Source organism: Nothobranchius furzeri, chromosome 4 (genome assembly GCF_043380555.1).
Source record: "Nothobranchius furzeri strain GRZ-AD chromosome 4, NfurGRZ-RIMD1, whole genome shotgun sequence".
NCBI classification, from domain to species: domain Eukaryota; kingdom Metazoa; phylum Chordata; class Actinopteri; order Cyprinodontiformes; family Nothobranchiidae; genus Nothobranchius; species Nothobranchius furzeri.
Window position 1 is genome coordinate 53,774,286 of NC_091744.1, and position 24,433 is coordinate 53,798,718.

The 24,433-nt window shown below is 40.4% G+C and overlaps 3 protein-coding genes and 1 long non-coding RNA gene across 6 annotated transcripts; 2 read left to right on the top strand and 2 right to left on the bottom strand.

The window, feature by feature from the left end:
- Positions 1-23,328, bottom strand: LOC107374165 (gastrula zinc finger protein XlCGF57.1-like). Of its 3 annotated transcripts, none has more exons than XM_054732773.2 (4): positions 23,054-23,328; positions 22,791-22,903; positions 22,623-22,704; positions 1-2,687 (listed from the first exon to the last, which is right to left on the bottom strand). In XM_054732773.2, exon 4 carries the CDS (start codon positions 2,567-2,569, stop codon positions 1,607-1,609), a length of 963 nt encoding a protein of 320 aa, XP_054588748.1. In that variant the 5' UTR covers positions 2,570-2,687; positions 22,623-22,704; positions 22,791-22,903; positions 23,054-23,328; the 3' UTR covers positions 1-1,606. The 3 variants fall into 3 exon arrangements, with proteins under 3 accessions (XP_054588748.1, XP_054588749.1, XP_054588750.1); XM_054732774.2 differs by having other exon boundaries at positions 23,047-23,328; XM_054732775.2 differs by lacking the exon at positions 22,623-22,704.
- Positions 6,685-17,187, bottom strand: LOC139069628 (uncharacterized). Its single transcript, XM_070550262.1, has 2 exons — positions 11,115-17,187; positions 6,685-10,920 (listed from the first exon to the last, which is right to left on the bottom strand). Exons 1-2 carry the CDS (start codon positions 11,229-11,231, stop codon positions 10,360-10,362), a joined length of 678 nt encoding a protein of 225 aa, XP_070406363.1. The 5' UTR covers positions 11,232-17,187; the 3' UTR covers positions 6,685-10,359.
- LOC107376703 (uncharacterized) lies at positions 8,653-9,929 on the top strand. The gene is made up of 2 exons (XM_054732688.2): positions 8,653-8,771; positions 9,123-9,929. Exons 1-2 carry the CDS (start codon positions 8,721-8,723, stop codon positions 9,927-9,929), a joined length of 858 nt encoding a protein of 285 aa, XP_054588663.2. The 5' UTR covers positions 8,653-8,720.
- LOC139069631 (uncharacterized) lies at positions 18,299-19,180 on the top strand. The gene is made up of 2 exons (XR_011520324.1): positions 18,299-18,383; positions 18,952-19,180. It is a non-coding gene; the product is annotated as an uncharacterized lncRNA (long non-coding RNA).
- Positions 23,329-24,433: the final 1,105 nt, after the last annotated feature.

Below are 24,433 nucleotides of genomic sequence, written 5' to 3' on the forward strand. Positions count from 1 at the left end.
GAACTCTCTCTCAAGTCAAGTTTATTACATAGCCCATTACATACACAAAACGGTAGCATAAAATGTCACATCATGTTGTGTAAAATAAAATCAAAGTATATCGACACAGAACACAGTACACAAAAATAAAAGCATATAAAGTACAATTATTGGTTGCACTTTCTTTTACAGTCCTCTAATTACTTAGTACTTACATGGTATTTACTTAGTAAGTTAGTGTATTGTTGTTTCTGAGTTCTTAAATTGTTATTACCATGTAACTCAGGTTCAATTATAGTTTTTATTTTTATTAATCATTCCTAGTATATACTGCTTTACACAATAACTACACTTTATTACAAGTACTCGCTTTCATTACACAATAAAACAGCACAGAATAGGTATACATAACATATACAAACATAAAAACACATAGAATAAATTTAACACAGTACAGATAAAGACCTAGTAGAGCATAGATGAAAGGATAGGTTAATGGAAGGCATCATGAAAAAGTTTAGTATTTAATCTGGATTTAAAAATGGAAATGGTGGGAGAGGTCTTAATGTCTATTGGAAGACAGTTCCTGAAACGGACCGCATAGTAGCTAAAGGCAGCCTCTCCGTGCTTGGTGCGGACTCTGGGTTGTACCAGTTGGGATTTATCTGCTGACCTAAGTGATTTTGAAGGGTGATACGTTTCAAACATCTCTTCTATATACAGAGGTCGTTGGCCATTTAATGGTTTAAAAGTAAGTAAAAGGTCTTTGAAATCAACCCTGTAAGTTACTGAAAGCCAATGTAAATATTTTAAGATTGGTGTGATGTGATCATTTCTTTTGGTTCTGGTCTCTTGCTCTCTGTCTCTCTGCTCTGTGTAACGCACAGCCTTCAGACCTGCGGAGAAAAAAAACCTACATGCCCATTGCCCAAAAAAAAAAAAAAACCCATAAAAATTATTCAATAAATCAGGAGAGCAGGAACAAAACTTATTTCTGATTTTACATTTTTTACTTCAATTCAAACTATTTAGACTTTTGTGTTTTCATCACATTTAGCCTTTATTTTATATAAAATATCATCAGCTTTACAGGTTAGCTGTTCCTGTGTGCTTAAAAAGTTATGTTACTAACCTAAAAAAAATTACCAAATCATTCACATTAAGTAGATTTGTTATTCACTATCTGAAAGTATCTGATTAGTTTAAAAAACTAAATATGTTTTGTTCAATTTGGTTTTCAGAATGTCACTAGTTTACTTACACTTTTAAAAAATATATATATTGATGTACTGAAATACAGAGAAATCAACTTGTGAGTACAATGAATGATAATATAGTAAGTATAGCATGTTTAAAATAAGGACATTCACACATGGAAAGTATCAATGTAAATAAATCATATGGCAGTAACTCTGCTGTACTTTCATTGTGTAAAAGTAGCTCACGGGCCAAAAAAGGTTGGAGACCCCTGCAATAGATCGTTCAGCCCTAGTGGAGGCTTAGATGATTGTTTAAAGTTTTCTTTCAGCGAAATCTTCGTCCACAGAGCTCACAAGCAAAATGCTTCTGTCCTTTAAGGACTCTTTTGTGACCATTTAAATTGATCTTTTGGGTAAATCTTTTCCACCTAACTCACAGGCAAAAAGCCTGTGTGGACTCTCATGTGTCTGTTTAAATGTGACTTTAGGCTATATCTTTTTACACAGAGCTCACAGGCGAAAGGCTTCTGTCCTGTGTGGACTTTCATATGACTGTTTAAATGTGTCTTTTGGCTAAATCTTTTTACACAGAGGTCACAGGCGAAAGGCTTCTGTCCTGTGTGGACTCTCATATGACTGTTTAAAGTTGTCTTTTGGCTAAATCTTTTTACACAGAGCTCACAGGCGAAAGGCTTCTCTCCTGTGTGGACTCTCATATGAATGTTTAAAGTTGTCTTTCGGCTAAATCTTTGTCCACAGAGCTCACAGGCAAAAGACTTCTCTCCTGTGTGGATTCTCATATGACTGTTTAAATGTGTCTTTTGGCTAAATATTTGTCCACAGAGTTCACAAGGAAAGGGCTTCTGTCCTGTGTGGACTCTCATGTGACTGTTTAAACTTGTCTTTAGGCTAAATCTTTTTACACAGAGCTCACAGGCGAAAGGCTTCTCTCCTGTGTGGACTCTCATATGATTGTTTAATGTTGTCTTTTGGCTAAATCTTTGTCCACAGAGCTCACAGGCGAAAGGCTTCTCTCCAGTGTGGATTCTCATATGACTGTTTAAATGTGTCTTTCGGCTAAATCTTTGTCCACAGAGCTCACAAGGAAAGGGCTTCTGTCCTGTGTGGACTCTCATGTGCCTGTTTAAAGTTTTCTTTTGGTTAAATCTTTTTACACAGAGCTCACAGGCAAAAGGCTTCTGTCCTGTGTGGACTTTCATGTGTGTGGTTAAATTATTCTTTTGGTGAAACCTTTGTCCACAGTGCTCACAGGCAAAATGCTTCTGCTTTGTGTGGACTCTCGTGTGTTTGTTTAAATGTGTTTTATGGCTAAAGGATTGAAACCTGGCAGCATCGGTCTCCTTATTCAAATGGAGATGCTCTCCCTCCATACTAGACCAGAGTTTCTCCTGTTCCTCCTTTTTGTGGAGAAAATCTAGGTGCTGGTGGTTGACACGAGCACTCTGTTCTTCTGAAGCTTCTTATTTAACCAGAACACCTGTTGAAAATCTGTAGGAAACACAGAAACATATTATGTGAATTACAGACAGCTGTAAGTTTGTTTTCACAAATATAACAGTTGTATTATTTCTTTAAACTGACAATAGAATGAAATATATTTACAATTGGAAACTGAACTTTGAGCCTCTATAAATCATATGAGCTTTAACCCTCAGGCTTCACTTTAATTTTCATACAAAAGAGTCATTAGAGGACAAAAACGTCCGCTTGTAAAAGTGGCTATAAAAAATGTATACATAATTTTTTTTTTCATAGATCTGTTGAACAACTTCAGCCCTGCTCAAACATAAAAAAATTCAATCATTTTGAGGCATTTAACCCCTGAAATGCCAGTTTGAATACTCAAAGTCATTGATGTAATTTATTAAATAAAAATAAACACTAAAACAGAGTTATTTTCTAAAAAAGACATTTTTTTTTTGCCTGGGGTGTTTAGCACAAATCAGTCTTGATTTTGTTGTGAAATATCTAAAATTTTGAATTTTTGCACTTATAGTTTTTATATAGCAAATGATTTAAAATTTACAATACACTCGAGCCGTTAGAGGACAAAAACGTCCACTTTACTAGCATAGCAAACCAGAGCGGAAAAAACCGGAACAACACCCTATAGTTTACTATTTAAACCCTTACAATATATTTGAGGTAATTTGGCCACTCCAGCTTTCCGCAGTTGTTTCCTCATTACAAAAGGGAGGGAGGGGTTTGGCTCGTCTCTCCGCACAAGCAGGATGGAAAACAGAACTCCGTTGACGTTGAACATCCCCAAATAATTAAAAACCAGGATGCCAAATGCAAAGTTAGAGCAGTACATTTACCCAGAGGCTCGCCGATTGAGCAAACTTGTAAGAATACATGCAATTAGAGCCCTGCACTGAAGCCCTAGGCCCGGCCCAACGACTGTGTAATTACCTCGGACACGGGCCGGGCGCCTTTATTTTTAATCGAAATCATTAAAAAAACTAAAACACTTAAACGCAGCAGTAGAGCCCTGCGCGGGACTGTTTTCTTCATCCCGCTCCGCTCCCGCTGAATTTCTGACCATTACAGCCTGCAACCGCAACGTGTGTGTTACACTCCCGCCCGCACCTGCAGCGTGCATGTCTACTCCCGCCCGCAACCGCAAAACTCGGAGAAATTATTACCTCACAATAAAAGAGATGTATTGAGTTTGCGTCCTCAACATGTCATTTTATAGGTTATCCGCTTTCACCGCAGCGCTGCGCTCCGTTTCAATCAGGCTGTATGGCAGGATTTCCCCTCGTAGCGATATTTTCTCTTAACTCTGATTGCTTCATGCTATAGATCGTTGGAAAGCTGCTTTTATGTACTTTTAGGAACCGTTGGAATTATTTGAATCAGATCAGCCATTCAAAAGTTATAAAACGGAGCATTTTGGATGACAAACTCGGCACGTCTCTGAATCTGTGTTGTGATTCGGTGCGCTCAAGACAGGGAATCCCGGTGGCTGCCGTAATGTATTGTATATGCACGGAAAGTCCCATTTTTAATCTTTTCAGCACTTTTGGAATCTTAATGATATCTTGAACTAGAGCAGGGATCGGTAACCAGCGGCTCTTCCATCCATCTGATGCGGCTCTCTGTGCTTGTAAAATAATGAATGGATATTTAAATAAAATGCTTTATATTTTACTGAATTAATTTTATATCTGTAAGTCAATTCTATGTGAAGATTGTCTGCGTAAACCTGAACAGTTCCAACCCGGTCTTACTGTGAGACCGTGTTGGGTCACGCTTGTGCGTAAATATGCGCTCATGAGCTGAAGAGGATGTGAGATTCTGGGATTCTCCTCAGACGGCTCCTGGATGTGTCGCGCATTGGAGACAGGAACAAGCGCTATTCAGCCAAAGTTTCATAATCAGGGAACATTTTCTAAGTGACAAGTCTCTCTGAGCGACAGGGTTTGGAAAACACTCGATTCAGTGGGAGGAAGCTTCCCGCATGCGCTTCTGCGACGCTCGGTTCCTGCACGTCTTTTAACACATTGGTCAGGATTGACGCACTTTGTTTTCATTTAGTTGGTTAAAAAAAAAGTCGGGCTTGGGCTCGGGCCGGGCCAGAGAATCCTGAAAACCTTTTCGGGTTGGGTCGGGCTGGGGCTCCACCCCCTCGGGCCGGGCCGGACACGGGCTCAGATTTTAGGCCCATGCAGGGCTCTACATGCAATAGCCACTTAGAGACGGAGCAACATGTCGCTAGCATAGCTGCTAATCGCTAGCATAGCAGTTTGACCAGTTATATAGATATAAAGATATAAAGTCATCTTATATCATGTTTTAAAATTATACCAACCAGATTAATATTTTTTTCTGCTTTTTGGGTCTAAATCTTAGGATCAACTTCAGTTCTCCTCCGTTCTCCTCCTTTGAACTTCCCCATCCCTCAGAAATATTAGATTACATCACCAAATCCAAACCTTCCACCTATCAACTGGACCCTATTCCAACTGTTTTAGTTAAATCGTGCCTTTCTTCTCTGCTCCCTTTTATAACAGCCATTATTCATTCCTCACTATCCTCTGGTACGGTCCCATCCCTTCAAATCCGCTTCAGTCAGCCCTATTCTAAAAAAAACCTGGTTTAGATCCCAATGATTTCAATAACCTCCGTCCCATTTCCCATCTTCCCTTCATTTCCAAAGTCCTTGAGAAAACTGTTGCATCTCAGCTCCATTCACATCTCACCCGCAATAACCTTTATGAACAGTTTCAGTCTGGCTTCCGTCCCCACCACAGCACAGAAACAGCTCTCATCAAGATCACTAACGACCTACTCATTGCTGCTGATTCTGGTTTAATCTCTATTCTTATTCTCCTCGATCTGAGTGCGGCCTTTGACACCATTTCTCATCCCATCCTCCTCAATAGACTCTCTTCCTTAGGCATCACTCACACCCCCCTCAGCTGGTTTCAATCTTACCTTACTGGCCGCACTCAGTTCATCCAGTTAAAATCCTTTACCTCAGAACCCTCCCCAGTCAAGTCAGGTGTGCCCCAGGGCTCTGTCCTGGGGCCCCTCCTCTTCATAGTATATCTCCTCCCTATCAGCAAAATCTTCTGCAAATTCAATATCCAGTTTCACTGCTTCGCAGATGACACCCAGCTCTACATTTCCAGTAAGCCCAACTCAACTCTCCCACCATCCTCCCTTACACTCTGCCTCTCTGAAATCAAATCATGGTTCACCTCTAATTTCCTCAAACTCAACGGCAATAAAACTGAACTTCTTCTTGTTGGCACTAACTCCACCCTCTCAACATCTGACAGCTTTTCTTTAACTATTGACAGCGCCACAGTCTCCCCCTCACCTCATGTCAAGGGTCTGGGTGTCATTCTCGACAGCTCACTTTCTTTTCAGGCTCACATTAATAACTTAATTCGGTCAGCATACTTCCATCTACGTTCCATAAACCGTCTCCGTCCCTCACTGACCCCTCACACTGCCGCCATTCTCGTCCACAGCCTCGTCACCTCCCGTATCGACTATTGCAATTCACTTCTCTATGGTCTTCCCAACAAACTCCTTCATAAACTGCAACTGGTCCAGAATTCAGCAGCCCGTATTATCACCAGAACCCCTTCCTTTCACCACATCACGCCGGTTCTCCAGCAGCTTCACTGGCTCCCAGTTAAATTCAGGTCCATCTTCAAAATTCTCCTCCATACCTTCAAAGCAATCCACAACCTCTCTCCTCCGTATATCTCAGACCTTATAAGTATTCACACCCCGTCCCGTTCACTCAGATCTTCTTCTTCCATCCATCTTGCGGTTCCTTCTGCCCGTCTCGCTACCATGGGGAGCAGAGCTTTCAGCCGCTCTGCTCCTCGACTCTGGAACTCACTTCCCCCAGACATCAGGAACGTCGACAGTTTTACCCTTTTCAAAACAAAACTCAAAACACACATGTTTAAATCTGCCTACAACCTCTGATTTTATTGAAATGTTTCTCTCTGTTTTTTTCTTCTTTGGGTTTTATTATTGTTTTATTGTATTTTATTACGTGTTTTGTGTAAAGTGACCTTGGGTGTCCTGAAAGGCGCTTTGAAATAAAATGTATTATTATTATTATTATTATAGTTTTGATCGAAAAAATCAAATATTGAATGTTTATCTAAATTTTAACAATTTATATGCCAGTTTGATTATGTGCATTTCTTCCGGCATTCGAGGAGTATAGACGCTTCCCTCTTTCGCTCCCGTATCTTTTTTCCCCCCAAGGCTCTTTGTCCTGTCTGCCCACAGAGCGCTTCTCTGCATTTCTTCTGAAAAACTCTTATTTTTTACGAACCATGGATTTGATAAACTGGTCATTGAATGCGATCGATAAGATTTTTTCAACAATGAGAATGGAGCAGGGGGGCTCCCACATGTCCACAGGGGACACACCCGGTTGGATATCTTTTGGATTCCTGGAAGGAGTGGAAGATCATATGCCTCTCCCAGCTGTCCATTGAGGATATCGAAGACGTGTGGATATTTGGTCTGACGATCACTGGATTTCTCCTGATTGGAGTGGGAGGATATCTGGTTTTCTGGAAATTTGGGAAGATGGGAACGATTGGAGGGCGACCCACACCCACGGAAAGCGCCGTCCGTGTGGAGACTTCTCAGACTGGGACGTTACTCGAGGTGAATCGTAAGCTGGACAATGTTCTAGCTGTGACACCGGTATTAGAGCGCAAAATGGATGTCATCTCGGAGAGGGTCACCGGACGGTATCGACAAGCTTAAAACCCAAGATTGGCTTCACTGAAGGACTTGAAATGATCAGTTTAAAGACTGAAGGCAGAGAGGAAAATAATCTCAGCCTGACCCAAACAAATTATTGTTATCTGAATGTGACGCCCTGGTAGCCTTGAAGTACAAGCAACTAAAACCCCCACGAAGGAATTCAGACAGATGCTGTGGAAACCCCCCCGGATTGGTGGACTTCAGCCTGGCAAGGTCATCAGTTGGAGGAGTCAATGTGCTCTTTGCTTCTCCCAAGATCTCCCTCCCACCTGTGACTGTACAGTAGATGGGTGCCTTAAGCCGGGCGTACACTGTGCGACTTTTTCACTCGCAGCGTTCAGCTTCAGCTCAAACTGTACGACTTCCTCGCAGAGCAGATCTCACGAGTCGTGTGCTCACACTGTACGACCCAGTTCTCGCATGCGACCTGAATGCTCACACAGTACGTGTGGCATGAACTACCGCAGCTAAAAATTAGCCAGTAGATGATGCAACACGTAGGAATTACAAACTCGAAGAAGAAAACCCCGTAAGTAAACACGAGGGAAAACGAAAACAACGCGTTCGGTTCCGAGCAGAAAAGCGCTTGCATGCTCGCTGTTAATCGCAATAATGCCCGTGAAAACAAGACGTTTGTCTTTGGCTCTTCTTGCCATCATGTGTGTCGATGAAAAGAAAAAGAGAAGACGAATGTGGACAAAGAAATGGCTGGGCAGACGTTGCCAGTATGGTTTGTCAAATCTACAGCGGGAATTGGAGGTAAGATGTTTGAAATTGTCTTTTCCTTATGTAACTACAATTGTATCTATTGACTTAAATTACATTTTGACCAGCTGATGGACTTTGGGGTGGTGGGTGGAGTGAAAACCGCCATTTGTAATGCTGTTGCATTGATGTGTGAAATAGGTCGATGATATAAAGGGGTTTCGGGACCTTCTCCGCATGTCTGTGGAAGAATTCAACGACCTTCTGGAGAGAGTGACCCCTCAAATCATCAAGAGAGACACACACCTGAGGAAGGCGATCAGTCCTAGGGAGAGGCTCTCTGTGACACTGAGATTCCTTGCAACAGGCAAGAACACACACACACACACACACACACACACACACATACACACACACACACACACTCTGTCTCTCTCTCTCACACACACACATCCAAATCAAGTTTACACATTATGAAACACTTTCTTAATCTTTACAGGTGAGACCTTCAATTCCTTATCTTTCCAGTTCAGGATTGGGAGCACCACACTGAGCCGCATTGTGATGGAAACCTGTGCAGCCATAACTCTAGTATTACGTGAGGAATACCTAAAGGTAATTTTTTCCCTGCCCTAAAACAGTGCATCCACCCATCACGCTGTGCAGAAGCAATTTATTCACCTGCTGATGTAAATCTGGTGTGGTTGATCAGTAAAAACTGTAAAACATGCTTGATAAGGACCCTCAAGTAACAGAGTGGCATGTGGCACATCACAGATTCATGCACATACAGTTGGAACGTAAAAATTGTTATTGAAGTGTGTTTACATTCTGAGGATTATGAACCTGTTGAGTGATAGTGAAATGTGATGCATTGCACCAGATTTAGCTAGAAGCTAATTTGCATGTGCAGTCCTGATTAAACCTGAGACTAATATAATGTATCACCATGTACTTCTTCCACAGACACTATCAACTGAGACTGAGTGGAAGGTCATCGCTAAAGACTTTGAAGACAAGTGGCATTTTCCACATTGCATAGGGGCCATAGATGGGAAACACATCTTCATTCAACCCCCTGCCAACAGTGGAAGCACGTTTTATAATTACAAGTCAAGGTTTTCCATCATACTTATGGCTGTAGTTGACGCAAATTATAGATTTGTATATGCAAGTGCAGGGACACAAGGAAGGGCATCTGATGCTGGAGTGTTTGCCCATTCTGATCTCAGAGAGGCTATGAACACAGGCACTCTGAATGTCCCTCCTGATGCAACCCTGCTAGGCACTGACTCCACAATGCCATATGTGCTCATTGGTGATGAAGCATATCCCCTTAGGCCAGATCTGATGAAACCATATCCATCACGAAACCTCAACCATGATCAAAGGATTTTCAACTACAGGCTTTCCAGAGCACGCCATGTTGTTGAGAACGCATTTGGAATTCTGGCCAATCGCTTTCGCGTTTTCAGAACCACAATTTGCCTGCATCCAGACAAAGTTGTTGCAATTGTTTTTGCAACACTTGGTCTCCACAACTTCCTCCGACAACAGAGATCAGATGCCTACACACCACCTGGCTATGTGGATTCTGAAGATGCAAACCATCAGCTGGTCAGTGGCACATGGCGAAGTGAGGGAGCCCTTCAGTCAGTTTCGGCAAGCAGAGCTAGGAACTCCTCAGTGGATGCTAAGAAACAACGTGATGTGTTAGCCCAGTACTTTGTCTCACCTGCAGGAAGAATTTCCTGGCAGGAAAACATGGTGTAGCTTCATATGCGTTAAACTTCTGTAAATAAAGCGAGAGCATTGGTTCCACTCAGTCATTAGCTCAGATGGTGTTCCTGTCTGGCTGTTAACTTTCTCTGAACAAGAACAAGACATTGATTGCATGTACGGAACTGCATTTAAAGGCTGATTTCAACTCTTAGGGTGGATTCTTTTGAAAATTCATAATGTGTGGGAGTGGAGTGATGCATTTTCTTATGTTTGTAACATTTGTGAGCAGTACATTAAAGAATTTTTCAAAAAGAGTTTTTATTTATGAAAACTATTTAAACAATGGCAGATAAAAAACACAGTAATTTACATATACACCAAACAACCTGTGTGGGAGAAAAAAGGGCAAACTTTCCCTTTTTAAGACAAAATGATTTAAAAAAAATACTTAAACAAAGATACTATTGATAAAAGTAATTAACTAGTCTGAGTTGAGCAGGTGTCTGTATGACATTGGCGATGGTGATAGCAAAAAGTTGTCATTCCGTGGTGGCTGGAACTGTTGCATGTGGAAGGAAGGTGCAGGACTGACATGTGGAACAGGACATTGTCCAGCCTGTTCTGCTTCTTGTGCATCATAAATTAAGTTCATGATGCTTCTCCTGAGCCTCAGCTGTGAATGTTTGTCCTTGACATTCCGCATTTCTGCGGCTACTTGTTGGCCAAACTGCTCCTCAGCATCCGATTGGCTCAGTGAACTCTGTACTTGCTTGAGTAATGACAGTTTGACCATCTCTAGGTTTTGCTCAGATTTCTTGCTGGTGTTCTTTTTGGTGTCTGAGTTGTGCATTCCGGGTTTTTGGGTGGGCTGCCTCATGGATCGGCTTAACTCTGAGCTGTTTGAACTGCTTTCCTCCTCTTCTTCCAAGGCTGGAGATGAATTGGACACATCAGCGTCACTATGCGGAGCAGACGGGTCCTCGCTCCCCTCTTCAATGCTGCCCTCATCTGTAGCACATGTGGCATCTGAATCCATGCCAAGCTGCATTGGAAAACATACAAATAGATGGATGAGGGTTAATAAATGTGAGATCTTATTAATTGTATTATGTGAGGAGTACATTTGTTATGGTGTGTGTGTGTGTGTGTGTGTGTGTGTGTGTGTGTGTGTGTGTGTGTGTGTCTGTGTGTCTTTGTGTGTGTGTCTGTGTGTGTCTGTCTTGCTTATGAACTTACATTAGAGACTGTGGCTCTGTGAATTACGTGGGGCCTCAGGAAATCCAAATTGGCCAGCAACCATTTCTGTTTGGGAGTGAGTTGTTTTTGGCCACTGCCGCTGGCTTTCGGCCTCATCAGTTTGCCATATTGTGTGCGAAGTGATGCCACACGTGTTTTCACCTCGTTCACTGAAAATCAAAGAACATAGATTATAACATTTTGTGAAGTCTCTAATTTCCCTCTGGGATTAATAAAGTATTGAAGTTGAATTGAATTACATCAGTTCGTTAGTTACTGTTTCAAGCAATAAATAGAGAAATGTATTATCTAATGTTACTACATGTTACTGTTAATATTGCTTGATTGTTACTAGAAACAATACAGTTCATAGATGCTTACCTGGCAGCTGCAACTGTGTGGCAATTGCTTGCCAATCTTTCTCCCGGTTGTTGCGGTCGTGATACGTCTTTGTGCCCACATCGTAAAGGTTTGCGTGACTTTGCCAAAGTTCCACAAGTTGAGCCTCCTTTGCTGAAGTCCAAACAACACGTTGTTCCGTAGCCATGCTTGTTTGTTTGTTTGTCGCTTCCGCTTCCTAAATTCCGCCCCTGCTTTCGTGTTTGCGCATGCGCCGTGAGCGGTTCTGATACTTTGTGGATCGCAGCGCCGCTTCAACAGTGCGATACCCTCACGAGGGACGAGCGAAATATTAAACACGCCAAAAGTCCGTGCGACCTCACGACTGCTGATCGGCAGCTGGTCACGTGGTGTTAATTGCCTCTCGTAACCCCCTGTACACTACACGACCGTTCGGCGCAAAACTCGCCCCGATGTCGTGGATTCTCGCACGACTGGAAAATCGGCTCAAAAAAGTGAAAAAGTCGCACAGTGTACGCCCGGCTTTAGATGGCTGCTCTCGCTGGGGGAAACAGGATCCTAGCTTTCAAGTATCAGCATTTTTTAAAACGTGCATACAAAAACTGGCTAAACTTAATACTTTAAATCATGAATTGTCTCACTATATATACACTATTTGCAGAGTGATGTTTTGCTGCTTAAACTCTGTTTAAGTAGCATTTTTGTCATAAGATGTAATGCCATATGTTTTGTTCTGTACTTTTGAACAACTCTGTTGGTCAATAAAGGGAGAAAATGAATTTCTCCACAGTAGGACAAAGGTACATCTACCGGTAATCTTAATAAAAACAGATTGGCGCACGGCAGTGACGTCATTAAAAGCGCCGGTTAGATTAGCCGCGGCTAGTCTGTTCACGCCAAGAAATCCCAGACCCGCTCCAAACGAACAGGGGGAATCATGTTAATGATTCCTAACAAAACCTTTCGACATTGAGATGTTTTGGTTTCAGATAATGTGTTATTTCGAGGTTGCACCATTAGAGGTGTGAATCTTCACTTGTCTTTCGATTCGCTACACCGGACCTCCATCCCGGTACCGACGGAAGCACACAGGATTTGGCGCCGAACCCGGCGTGGTGACACCGGCCCAGCCGGGCCCAGCCCAGCGGCACCGACCCTGACGTGGTTCTATCGGTCCAACCCAGTGGCACCGGGCCCGGCGTGGTTCCATCCGGCAGTGCCGTACCCAGCGTGGTTACGCCGGCCCAGCCCAACGGTACTGAGCCCGGCGCGCCTCCATCGGCCTGGCCCAACAGCGCCGAACCCGGCATAGTTCGGTCGACGGGGCCTAGCGACACCGACTACGGAGGGGTCCTGCTGAGCCAGGCCCAACAAACATTCATCACGTCGCGGAGACTAAACCACAACAGCCTTCCCCGTCGAGAGACAAGAAGGGCCCGGAGCTGGCCTATGGATTGAGGCTGCAGTAAAAAAAAAAAAAAAAAGAAGAGGCACAAGTATTCAAGTATTCAGAAGAAGCCGCCTAAAAGAGGTAATATCAATGAGGAAGAACTGGAGGACATAAAGAAATCTTTGAACTTTATGTCAGAAGAGATTACAACCATTGCAAAACAACAAAAACTGATCATCAATTTAATTGAGGATATTAAAGAATTAAGAAGGCAAAGTGAGGAAAAGGACAAGAAGATTAATATGTTGGAAGTACGAGTGGCAGAATTGGAACAATATTCAAGGATATCTGATGTAATAGTAACGGGTCTGGAAACCAAGCACCAGACATATGCACGGGCAGCAGCTGAAGAGAGAGGGGAGCCGCCTGAGCAAGAGTTGCGCTCCCTGGAAGAGCAGGTAATAGCATTTTTCAATAGTAAAGGTATTGAAATGGATAGTAGGGACATTGAGGGGTGCCATACTCTTCCAAGGAAAAACAAGAATCAAAAACCTGCCATTATTATAAGATTTGTGAATAGGAAGCAGAAAAAAGAACTACTGAAGCAAGGAAGAAAGTTGAAAGGAACGAATGTGTATGTTAATGAACATCTAACCAAGAAAAATGCAGATATTGCAAGACAAGCGGGATTATTAAGAAAACAGAAGAAAATACAGTCAACCTGGACATCAGATTGTAAGGTGTTCATTAAGTTAAATGGAACACCGGAGCAGGCAAAGGTCTTGGTCATTAAAGAGCTGATGGAACTGGAAAAATATGGCTGATAAATGTAAGGCAAAGCATGGGGATGGTTGATGGTACTTTTAATGAATTGTCAAATAGGATAGTACTAGGCCTAGACGAAGTGTTGATAGAGGTGATGGTGTGTGGATAAGATATATAACAAAGTCAGATGGCTGACAGATTTCAAGTAACAAATCAAATGGATGCTGAAACTGGGACATTGGGGTATGATAGCAATATAGATCCTGACTGTAATTTTTTTACTAAAATGTTAAAGGACTGTAATTATTATACAATGGAACAATTTAATAGGAACATAGAGGGGGGTAAGAATATAACTATGGTTCATTTCAATAGTAGAAGTCTATATGCAAACTTTCATTTTAATAAAGCATATATAGCACAGTTTAATCAACCATTTGATGTGATAGCAATATCAGAGACTTGGATAAACACTGGAAAAGAAGAGGATTTTGAGATGGAGGGATATGAGCTCCTCCATCTAAATAGGACAAATAAAAAAGGAGGTGGGGTGGCACTCTATGTTGATAAAAATTTAAGGTTTGAAAAAATTAGTAGAATGACAAGGGTGGTAGATGGAGTGATGGAATGTATAACAGTGGAAATAAATATGAACAAACAGAAAAATATCATTGTTAGTTGCATATATAGAACGCCAGGATCAAAGATTGAGACTTTTAAGGACATTATGGAGGACTTGTACACAAATCTGAATCAGAAAAGAATTTTTATTTGTGGAGACTTTAATATTGATTTACTGAACCCAAATCATAATAAGAGTACTGAAGAATTTATTGAGTCAATGTATTGTATGGGATTATTTCCCCTGATAACAAGACCAACGAGAATAACCACTCATGGTGCAACTCTATTAGATAATATTTTTACAAATGTAATGGAAGAAAATATAAAAGCCGGGATATTGATAAATGATATAAGTGACCACTTACCAGTCTTTGTAACTTATGACTGTTGCTATAAAGTTCATAGAAATGTAGGTAAGATGATATATAAAACAATTAGAACAGAAAAGGCAATGCAGTGTCTCAAAAATGAGTTAATAAAACAAGATTGGACTATTGTATATAAATATAAGGATGTCAATAAAGCCTATGAGGCATTCTTAAGTATATTCATGGCCTTATTAGAGAAAAATAGCCTACTTATTGAAGTCAACAGGAAAGACAAATATACAGGAAGACCATGGATGACGAAGGGACTGCAAAATGCCTGTAAAAAAAAGAACAGCTTATATAGAGAATTCATTAAAAAGAGAACTACAGAATCTGAAAAGAAATATAAAAAGTATAAAAATAAATTAACTAACATAATGAGAACTTGTAAAAAAGAATACTTCATCAAAAAGTTAGAAGATAATAAAGATAGCATGAAAGGGATATGGAATGTATTGAATAGTATAATAAAAAATGCACCAAGGACTAATGACTACCCTGGGTATTTTATGGAAGGGACAAATACTATTAGTAAAATGAACGAAGTAGTAGATGGATTTAATGATTTTTTTGTACATATAGGGCCAAAACTAGCCGCAGAAATAAAGGTTGATATGATAGAAAAGGAGACTGGAGGACACATTGAAAGGAATGCAAGTTCAATGTTTTTAAGAGCAGTGGAAGAGAAGGAGATATATGATATTGTCAGTGGACTTAAGAACAAAACAAGTACTGACTTCCATGATATTGATATGTTAACAGTAAAGAGAGTAATTGATGGTATTGTAAAACCGCTACAATATATTTTTAATTTGTCTTTCCAGGAAGGGGTTTTTCCACAAAAAATGAAAGTAGCAAAAATTATTCCCATTTATAAATCAGGTGAAAAGCATTGTTTTACAAATTATAGACCAGTGTCAGTACTCTGCCAGTTTTCTAAAATACTGGAAAAACTATTTCTAAAAAGACTTGATAACTTTGTGGAAAAGCATGATCTGTTGGCAAATTGCCAGTATGGGTTTAGAAATAACAGATCAACAGTTTTGGCATTGATGGATTTAATGGAAGAAATAACTGAATGTATGGATAACAAGAAGTATGCACTTGGGAGTTTTTCTAGATCTAAAAAAAGCATTTGATACTGTTGACCACAAAATTTTAATAATCAAACTGGAGAAATATGGGTTTAGGGGTGTGGTATTGGATTGGATAAAAAGCTATGTGATGAATCGACAGCAATATGTACAAATAAATGAGTTTAAATCTAAATTGATGGATATTGAATGTGGAGTACCTCAAGGATCAGTATTGGGACCAAAATTGTTTATAATGTATATAAATGATATTTGTAAAGTATCGAAGATCCTAAAGTTTGTAATTTTTGCAGATGATACCAATATACTTTGTTCAAGTGGGGAATTTCAACAGGTTGTGGAGGTGATCACACAGGAGTTAAAGATATTAAAGACGTGGTTTGATAGAAACAAATTGTCCTTAAATTTAAATAAAACAAAATTTATGTTATTCGGAAACCATAAGAAAGATATTAACATTGAAATTTGTGTTGATAATGTATATCTAGAAAGGGTTAATACCATAAAATTTCTTGGTGTGATCATTGATCATAAGGCCTGTTGGAAATCACACATCACTTATGTGAGGGGAAAGTTAGCACGGGGCATTGCTGTCTTGGGGAAAGTGAAACATTTTCTGGATAGGAAAACATTATATATGTTATATTGTGCTTTCATATTACCATACATGAGTTATTGTGTAGAAGTTTGGGGAAACACATATAAAAGTAATATTCAGACTATAATCATAATGCAGAAAAGGGCTATTAGACTAATAAATCAGGAGGGGTATAGGGCTCACACAAACGCACTCTTTATTAAGACGCAAGCTTTAAAATTCCAGGACCTGGTCAAGTTTAAAACAGTGCAAATAATATATAAGGTAAGGAAAGGGATGCTCCCAATTCAAATAAGTAAATGGTTCTTAGAAAGAGAAGGGAGGTATAATTTTAGAGGGAAGTGGAATTTAAAAGTACAAAGAGTAAGAACAACATTGAAAAGGATGTCTATTTCAATAGCGGGCGTTAAATTCTGGAATGAGTTAACAGAAGAAATAAAGGATAGTAGTAATGTAAACCAGTTTAAAATAAAACTCAAAAAAGAAATGTTAAATAAGTATAAGACTGAAGAAAATGCAATTAACCCAGGACGGCATGCAAACTGATGTTTAATCTCTTCTACAAATTAGAAAATCTAAATATAGTTATAGTTGAACATGAGAATTTAATTTATTTATTATTATTGCTTTTTTTTGTTTGTTTTTGTGGTTTTTTTTTGAAGGCATTGTAACTGTTTTGTTGTTTACATTTTGATGATGAGGATGTAAACCTGAGGGGGTAGGGTTAAATAAGTATACACTTCTCCCTACTCCTTTTCAAACAATTGCGTGGAATGATTTTTATGAAATGTTGGTGAATGTATATGTTTGAAATAAAGTGAACTGAACTGAACTGAACTGATTCAATTATGATAATTGGGTCAACAATTCAATTCGATTCGATATCCCGATGCATCACGATTATTTCATATTGATTTGTTTTCATTGATAAATAGAAGATGTCAGATAATTGCTTTTTCTTTTATTATCAAAAACGTAATTGATACAACCTGCCAGCCCTCAAAATCTCTCCATTCCCAACAGGTTAGGACAAAACATTTAAACATTTAAGAAGATTTAAGTAAAACAATCTGTTTCCTCGTTCAACACCACGCCTCAGGCTGAGAAAAACACGCTTTACAAAATCTCACAAAATCTAAAAAAGTACTGAAAACCCACAGGACACAACATAATGTAATAATAAAATACATAATGGGTTCATATATGAGTGTTAATGTCTCTGAGCAGCTTTAGAGTCAGATATTTATGCCACAGTTGAAGGGTGTCAGAAATAACACCAAATGAAATGTTTGACTTAGTTTGTTATTTTATTTGAACCCAGTGGTTCATTTCTGAAATGTTGGGAGAATGAATCAAGTTCTGTTTGATGCAGAAAATAATAAAACATCAAACAAATTCTACACTTTCAATAATATTTAAGATGTGTGTTTTATTCTTTCTGATAATAAGACCAGTAGAAGGCTGTGGGCTGGATTAGGATTAAATTACCCAGCTGATGGATCTCTTTCACTAACCAGCTAACTACAAACCTTTCCACTAACCTGTCCTGTGTCATCCTCACCATGTAACTAGAGCTGAAACAACTAATCGATTTAATCGATTATAATCGATTATTAAAATAGTTAACAACTTTTTTAGTCATCGATTAGTTGTTTAATAATCATATTTTACCGCATAAAGTCTATTTTTTACCACAATCTAACATCGGTTACAATCTGTTAAATTTGCCGCCAGTGTGTGGCAGTAATGAGCCACTGATCTACCAGTGGGGCCGTAGAAGAAGAAATTAGCCAATAAGTGCCCTCGGTTTTCATGACGTATCACGTTACTGACGCGCATCTTGCTGTGAGAGATGGCGGATCAACAACAAATACGGAAGAAAAATAGAAGCGACAAAACAAGAGAAACCCCGGACAAAAACCTCACGAGTATGGGAGCACTTCACTAGATGCCTTGAAAAGACCGGTGACCTACAAAATATGCAAAAACCATGGCACGACGGAAGCACGACATCCCTAAGTGAACATTTGAGACGAAAACGTGGGGGCTGATGCAGCAGAGGAATGTCCGGTAAGTAACAGAAAATAAACAAGCTAACGCAGATCACATTTGGGACTTAGTGTTAGCTGAGTTCGTTATAGTGGATGTTAAACATGTTTTTTTTTTTTCTTTGCCGCGTCAGTTTACGGTGTTCTACTTCTGATTGACTAGATGCAATCGTGAATCTCCTCTGTGTTGTGAATCATGCGCTTGCCAAATTTAGCACGTCTGTTTATAAGAATGTTCTCGTTAAGAGAAAAACGGCACAAACCCATAACTGTGTTCCTCATTTAAAAAAGGACAACTCCGCGGAGAAAAATATACAGACGAGCTGTGTCCAGGTGAATATAACGCGGCATAGTTGTACTTTCAATTTTTAAATACAGGAGAAATTCAGAAAGTCCTTTTTTTAACTATTAAAAGGCTGTTTTACTATCTAACGCTGTAAAACGCCTCACAACACATTTTTGTCAAAATAAATGATCACTGTATATTGTTAATTAATTCAAATAATGTAATATTGATTTAGTGTTGTAGTGTGTGTGCTGCTTTATTTTATATGTGTACTTAATTCAGTTTATTTGTGTTTCTTATGCAGAAAAAAACAAGCAACGATGGACAACTACATGGGGAACAAGACACTCACCCACAGCAATGCATACCACTTACAAACTCTATTCCAGATTCTACATTATTTTTTATGGAATTTACCTCTTATATTTTGATGCCAAAAAATTATTCTGGACTGATATTTTGCACTGTTTAGCTCATTTTACACTGCTGACTGTGGTCATGTGCAATAAAATAGATTGCAGTCAACTGCACAATTCTCTTATGTTTTTCTTTTTCTTAACTGAAATGTATTCATCACTTGTATAGGTTAAATAGCTAAACAATAACAAACCGATTAATCGATTAATCGAAAAAATAATCGACAGATTAATCGATTATGAAAATAATCGTTAGTTGCAGCCCTACATGTAACCCTCATGTCCATGCTGTCTCTGGAGGAGCAGATAGGAAACAAGATCTCCTGTAACTTAAAATGAACCAATGCTTCCTCCCAGTTTCTCTTTAAGCTGAATTTAACATCAGTTTATCATCATGAAACAAAAGAATAAAGTGGAACAAGAACTTCTATTTCTCTCTCCTTTTAACTTCTCCGTGTCCCTAAATAAAAGAGACAGATGATTACGCTGCAGCCGCTGTCATTGACCCCGCCCCCTCCCCCGAGACCGGATCTCCCGGCATCACAACACTCGGCCTGACTGAGCGCTTCCAGGAGAAATAATAATTAAATTATGAAAATGATAACGCGTGATTGGAGCATCGGTTTGGAGGAGCGTCCTCCGATCCTCTCTCTTGTGTGAGCAGACAGTCTCTCTCTCAGCTGCTGTGCGAGCGAGCGGAGCGCGCTGCATGACAACCCACTCAGTTAACATAATTCACGGCCCAAATCCAACAGAACCGGTCGGGCTGATTCGGTTCCAGTTCTGTCTCAGGTTACAACTCTAGCGCTCAGCCCTGCAGTACCACATTAAGGCGGAACCACTTGGTAAATGTTGAGGACACTAACTCTGACAGATTTGGATCTGCGCCGGTGCCGCTGTTAAAAAAACAAAACTACATTCCTGTGTATAATAGTCCATAATATCGATACCACAGGGATGGTATATATAATTTAGATACCACTTTTAGTATCGATTTATATCTAGGTATCGATTTTTTTGACAACACTAGTAGACGGTTCAGGGAGGTTCTGCTCAGACACGTGAAAAGAGAGTTACAGTAGTCTAAGCGTGAGGAGATGAAGGTGTGGAGAACTGTCTCAAGTTCAGAGTGGGACAGAATGGGACTCAGCTTAGCAATGTCCCTGAGATGGAAGAAGGAAGAGCGAACAAGAGAACCGACATGAGAATCCAGGGTGAGACCTGGGTCAAAGGTCACACCAAGATTCCTGACAGAAGGTTTGGTGTGAGAAGCAAGCTGACCAAGAGAGTCTCTGACTTTGGGAACCAGCTTGTCTGGGGCACAGATGAGGATCTCAGTCTTATCTTCATTCAGCTGTAGAAAGCTCCCAGCCATCCAGGTTTTGATAAGAGTCTAAGCCCCTCTTTCCACCGGAGCCGTCAGCAGCACGTTACTGCAGCAGCACGTCATACTCGCGTAAGCTGCTGCTTGGCCCTTCCCACGAGACGTGAAGCAGCAGGGGAGCAGCTGTCACCGACAGAGCACGAAGTCACACGAGTGACTTCGTCAGTAAACACAACAACAAGCAGGAGAAAACTACAACATGGCTCCAAAATGTTTGTGTTTTACGTTCTGTCCGTTTTATAATCGCCAATACGGACCTGAAAAACAAAGGAGACCGCTAGCTAGGTGATAACTTCTCACGGGGCCGCACAGTTAGTAACTTTTTTTAAAGTAAAGCAACCGGAAGGCAGTACGTTTCTTTATTCTGAAAATCTCGGGAGCTTCGCTCCGTTCCTGCGTCCGATTTCCTGTCTTTCCTTCCCCAAAACTGTCGAACTTGACCCGTTTCAGAGGTGTCGCGCGTAGAAAATAGAACCAGCACGTAAGGGCCGCGACATGCTGCTCCTGAGACGTGACCGACTCGCGCTGCTGACGGCTCCGGTGGAAAAGGTTCTGTTGACCACAGCGGTTCCTATCAGCAGCTATGACTTGCTGCTGCAGTAACGTGCTGCTGACGGCTCCGGTGGAAAGAAGGGGTAAGCAGGAGAGTAACAGCTGCAGCTTAGACATCTCATGGGGCTTAAAGGAGATGTACAGTTGGATGTCATCCGTGTGAAGATGGTAGGAGACTCCTTTAAATGAGCTCAGCAGGTGCTGTAAAGGAAGCAGATAGAGCAGGGCCGTGCAGAGACCTTTGAAGGGGCGGGTGGTCAAAGTTAAAAAAGGGGCACATATAGAGCAACATTTTTAAACAGATTCACGATCCAGCAAGTTAAAAAGTTCAGATAATGAGAGCCTTGGTTTCAAACAACATAATGTAAACTAGGAAAATATGTCATTAATTAAGGTAATGTTATTTCATAAACAGTTGTTTTAGTTTTTAAAGCTGACTTATGTTACAACCACATTTTTGCCCCTGATCTGAATCCAAGTTGTTTGATTTTTGATTATCTTCCAATACTGAGTCCTGTTCTGATACCAGGTGGTGATGCAACGCATTAAAGAAGAAGAAAATGGAGAAAGTCCCACAGTCATCATCTCATACTGGTGATCTCATTGGAGGGGAGTGGTGAGATGCAGCAGTGGCTGGGCTCGGGAACTATTTGGTGGTTTTACCCCCAATCCAACCCCTTAAAGCTGAGTGTCAAGCAGGGAGGCATTGGGACCCATTTTTAAAGTCTTTGGTATGACCCGACCGAGAATGGAACCTGATCTCAGTCCCAGGGAGGACACTACCACAAGGCCACTGAGCTGGTCCCATATTGTCCTTCTGTCTGTATTTGTATTGGAAATGGACTAAAGACAGCTCATGCAAGAGGCGGTAAAATATAAGTAAAATAAAATAAGTCAAATAAATGCAACCACAGGAAGTTATCCAGTGTGATCTACAGCTATGGTAGCTGAGATATTTTCCTGTCTGTAGTGCAGTGAATCAAAAACAGATGTGTAGAAAAACAACTGTTGCTCAGAGTGCTCTTAAAGTTGCAATTTGACTTGCTCTCATGTTTCCATAAGACCACCACCCACTCGACTAGGACATTAAATTCACTGAGCTGCATGTTGACTTAGCGACTGCACTCTGGAGTCACATGTGGAGGCTGTAGTAAGCATTTTGTTTTTGTCTTTAGCGCTGCAGACCATTTATTGCAGCACGGAAATACTGAATAGTTTCACAACTTTTAAATCAAAAACATAATCAGTCCATCGCCATTCTCCTTCCCGGCACCTCCGTTCTGCTGACTCCAACCTCCTTTCCCCTTTCAGAACAAAACATGGCACCACGGGGGATGGAGCCTTTGCAGCCGATGCCCCCACACTTTGGAACTCTCTCCCACTAAACATCAGGAATGCCGTCTCTCTTTCTACTTTTAAGTCACTGCTTAAAACCCACTTCTTTAAACTGGCCTTCTCTTAAGATCAACACAGCATCCCCCAGTCTGTTTACTATGTTTCATGTTGTTTTATTATGTGTTTCTTGCATTTTTTTGTGAAGCCTCTTTGACTGACCTAAAAAGCGCTATACAAGTTTAATGTATTATTATTATTGTTATTATTATTATTATTATCATCACTTACAACCGCAGAAGGCAAAGTGTATCCCCACTTCCTGTTCAGCCACTTTCCTGCACCAGATCTGGCTTTTACAGATGTTTCACACCTGTGTGAATAACACAGCTGTCTAAGAGAAAAACCACTCCTCCAACTCATTTACTTATTTACATATCTGAAAGGTGGCAGACCTACCTGTGTGCATGCTGTCCAGGTCCAGGTGGTGAAGAACACACGATGAATCAGTCCCAGCTGATGGATGATCCTGAAGTGGTAGCAGGTTTTCTTTAGCCGTGTTTAGCTAACAGCTGCAATAGAAACAAAGCAGGAGAGCTGATTAAGATGCTGCTTCAGAACAACGCAGTAGATTAAAGAGCCAACGCTTTGGTTCTGGGCAAAGGAACAGCAGCAGATCCAGAGGGCAGGAAGTCTAGAGAAAAACTTTTCTGACCCACAACCTGATTCTGGAGCTCCGATTGTCACGACGACCGCAGAATATCTTCTCTGGTTCTGGAAAGAACTCCACCAAGTTGTTGAGGAGAAGAAAGTTTCCACAGCCTGGTGAGAAGATTTCTGCAGCAGCAGCAGTTAGTCGCTTTAGCTGATCAACTCTCCCAGAGACTGAAGTGAAGACATTTTTACTGCAGAGCCTCAAATATTCTCCTCACACACCAGAACAACAACAAGCTAGCTCTGCTAGCAGCTTCTGGTTTTTGCTTCTTCTGGTGGTCGGTGACCAGCGTAAAGGTGCACTAGCGCCACCTGCTGGAACAGAATAAAACACACCTGAGTGTTCAGAATGGGACTAATAAACACATAACATGCAGTGTTAATTTTGACAGGAAATTTTAATTTTATTTTAGTCTTAGTCTTTTGGCTAAAAATTAATTTTAGTCTTAGTCCAATTTTAGTCATTAGATTTATTTTAGTTTTAGTCCCATTTTAGTCGACGAAAATAACAAGTAATTTTAGTCGATAAAAATAAGCAATTTTAGTCAACAAAATGCATATATTTTTTCTAATGAAGTAATTTCCTACTTTTATACAGAGCACGGAAAAACTAGTGTAATTTAATACACAGGGTCCAAACTCTTAACCACCACTGATCAGATATAGCACACACAGCTAAGAACATAGAATATTTGAATTTAAAAAAACACATGTTTAATAAAAAACAAAAAGCACACTGGAAATTGCTCTTTTGCATGGCTCAGGATGGTGTCACAAACCTGTCATATGATAAATAAAAAACAACAGATAAGTACATAGGAAACACTTTCATAGGAAATAATGTCATCAGTATCCTCTTACAAATGTCATATTTCCCACTTTTTGGGACACTAAAACATTTCTGATTCTCAATGAGATGTTTTTACTTCAAATGTAAAAACATCTCATCGAGAATCAGAAATGTTTTATTGTCCCAAAAGCTGGGAAATTTGTTTGCTTCAGCAGAAGTGTAACAAGTAAAATGGAATCAGATATATGTATGTACAAATGTACATGAAATACACATTTACACGATTAAATATGTATAATAAGTATGTGTGTTGAAATGAGTTTTTACAGTTATTGCACATTAAACAATGTACATGTTATTAAACAAATGTCCCGGTTTGTGGGACAACCAAGGATTTCTGATTCTGATTGTCTTGTTCACAGAAATGTAATGTACAACTTACCTCTGCACTCAGCTGCTGTTCTCCCTGGCCAAACGTCCTCCGTTTCTTCCGTTTCCCTCGTCGAGCTGCATGGCAATGTTAGCTCTGCCTAGCATGGCTCACCGTGTTGTCCATGTGTGCCCAGGATGACTCGTGTTTCTTCACCTTCTCAGAAAA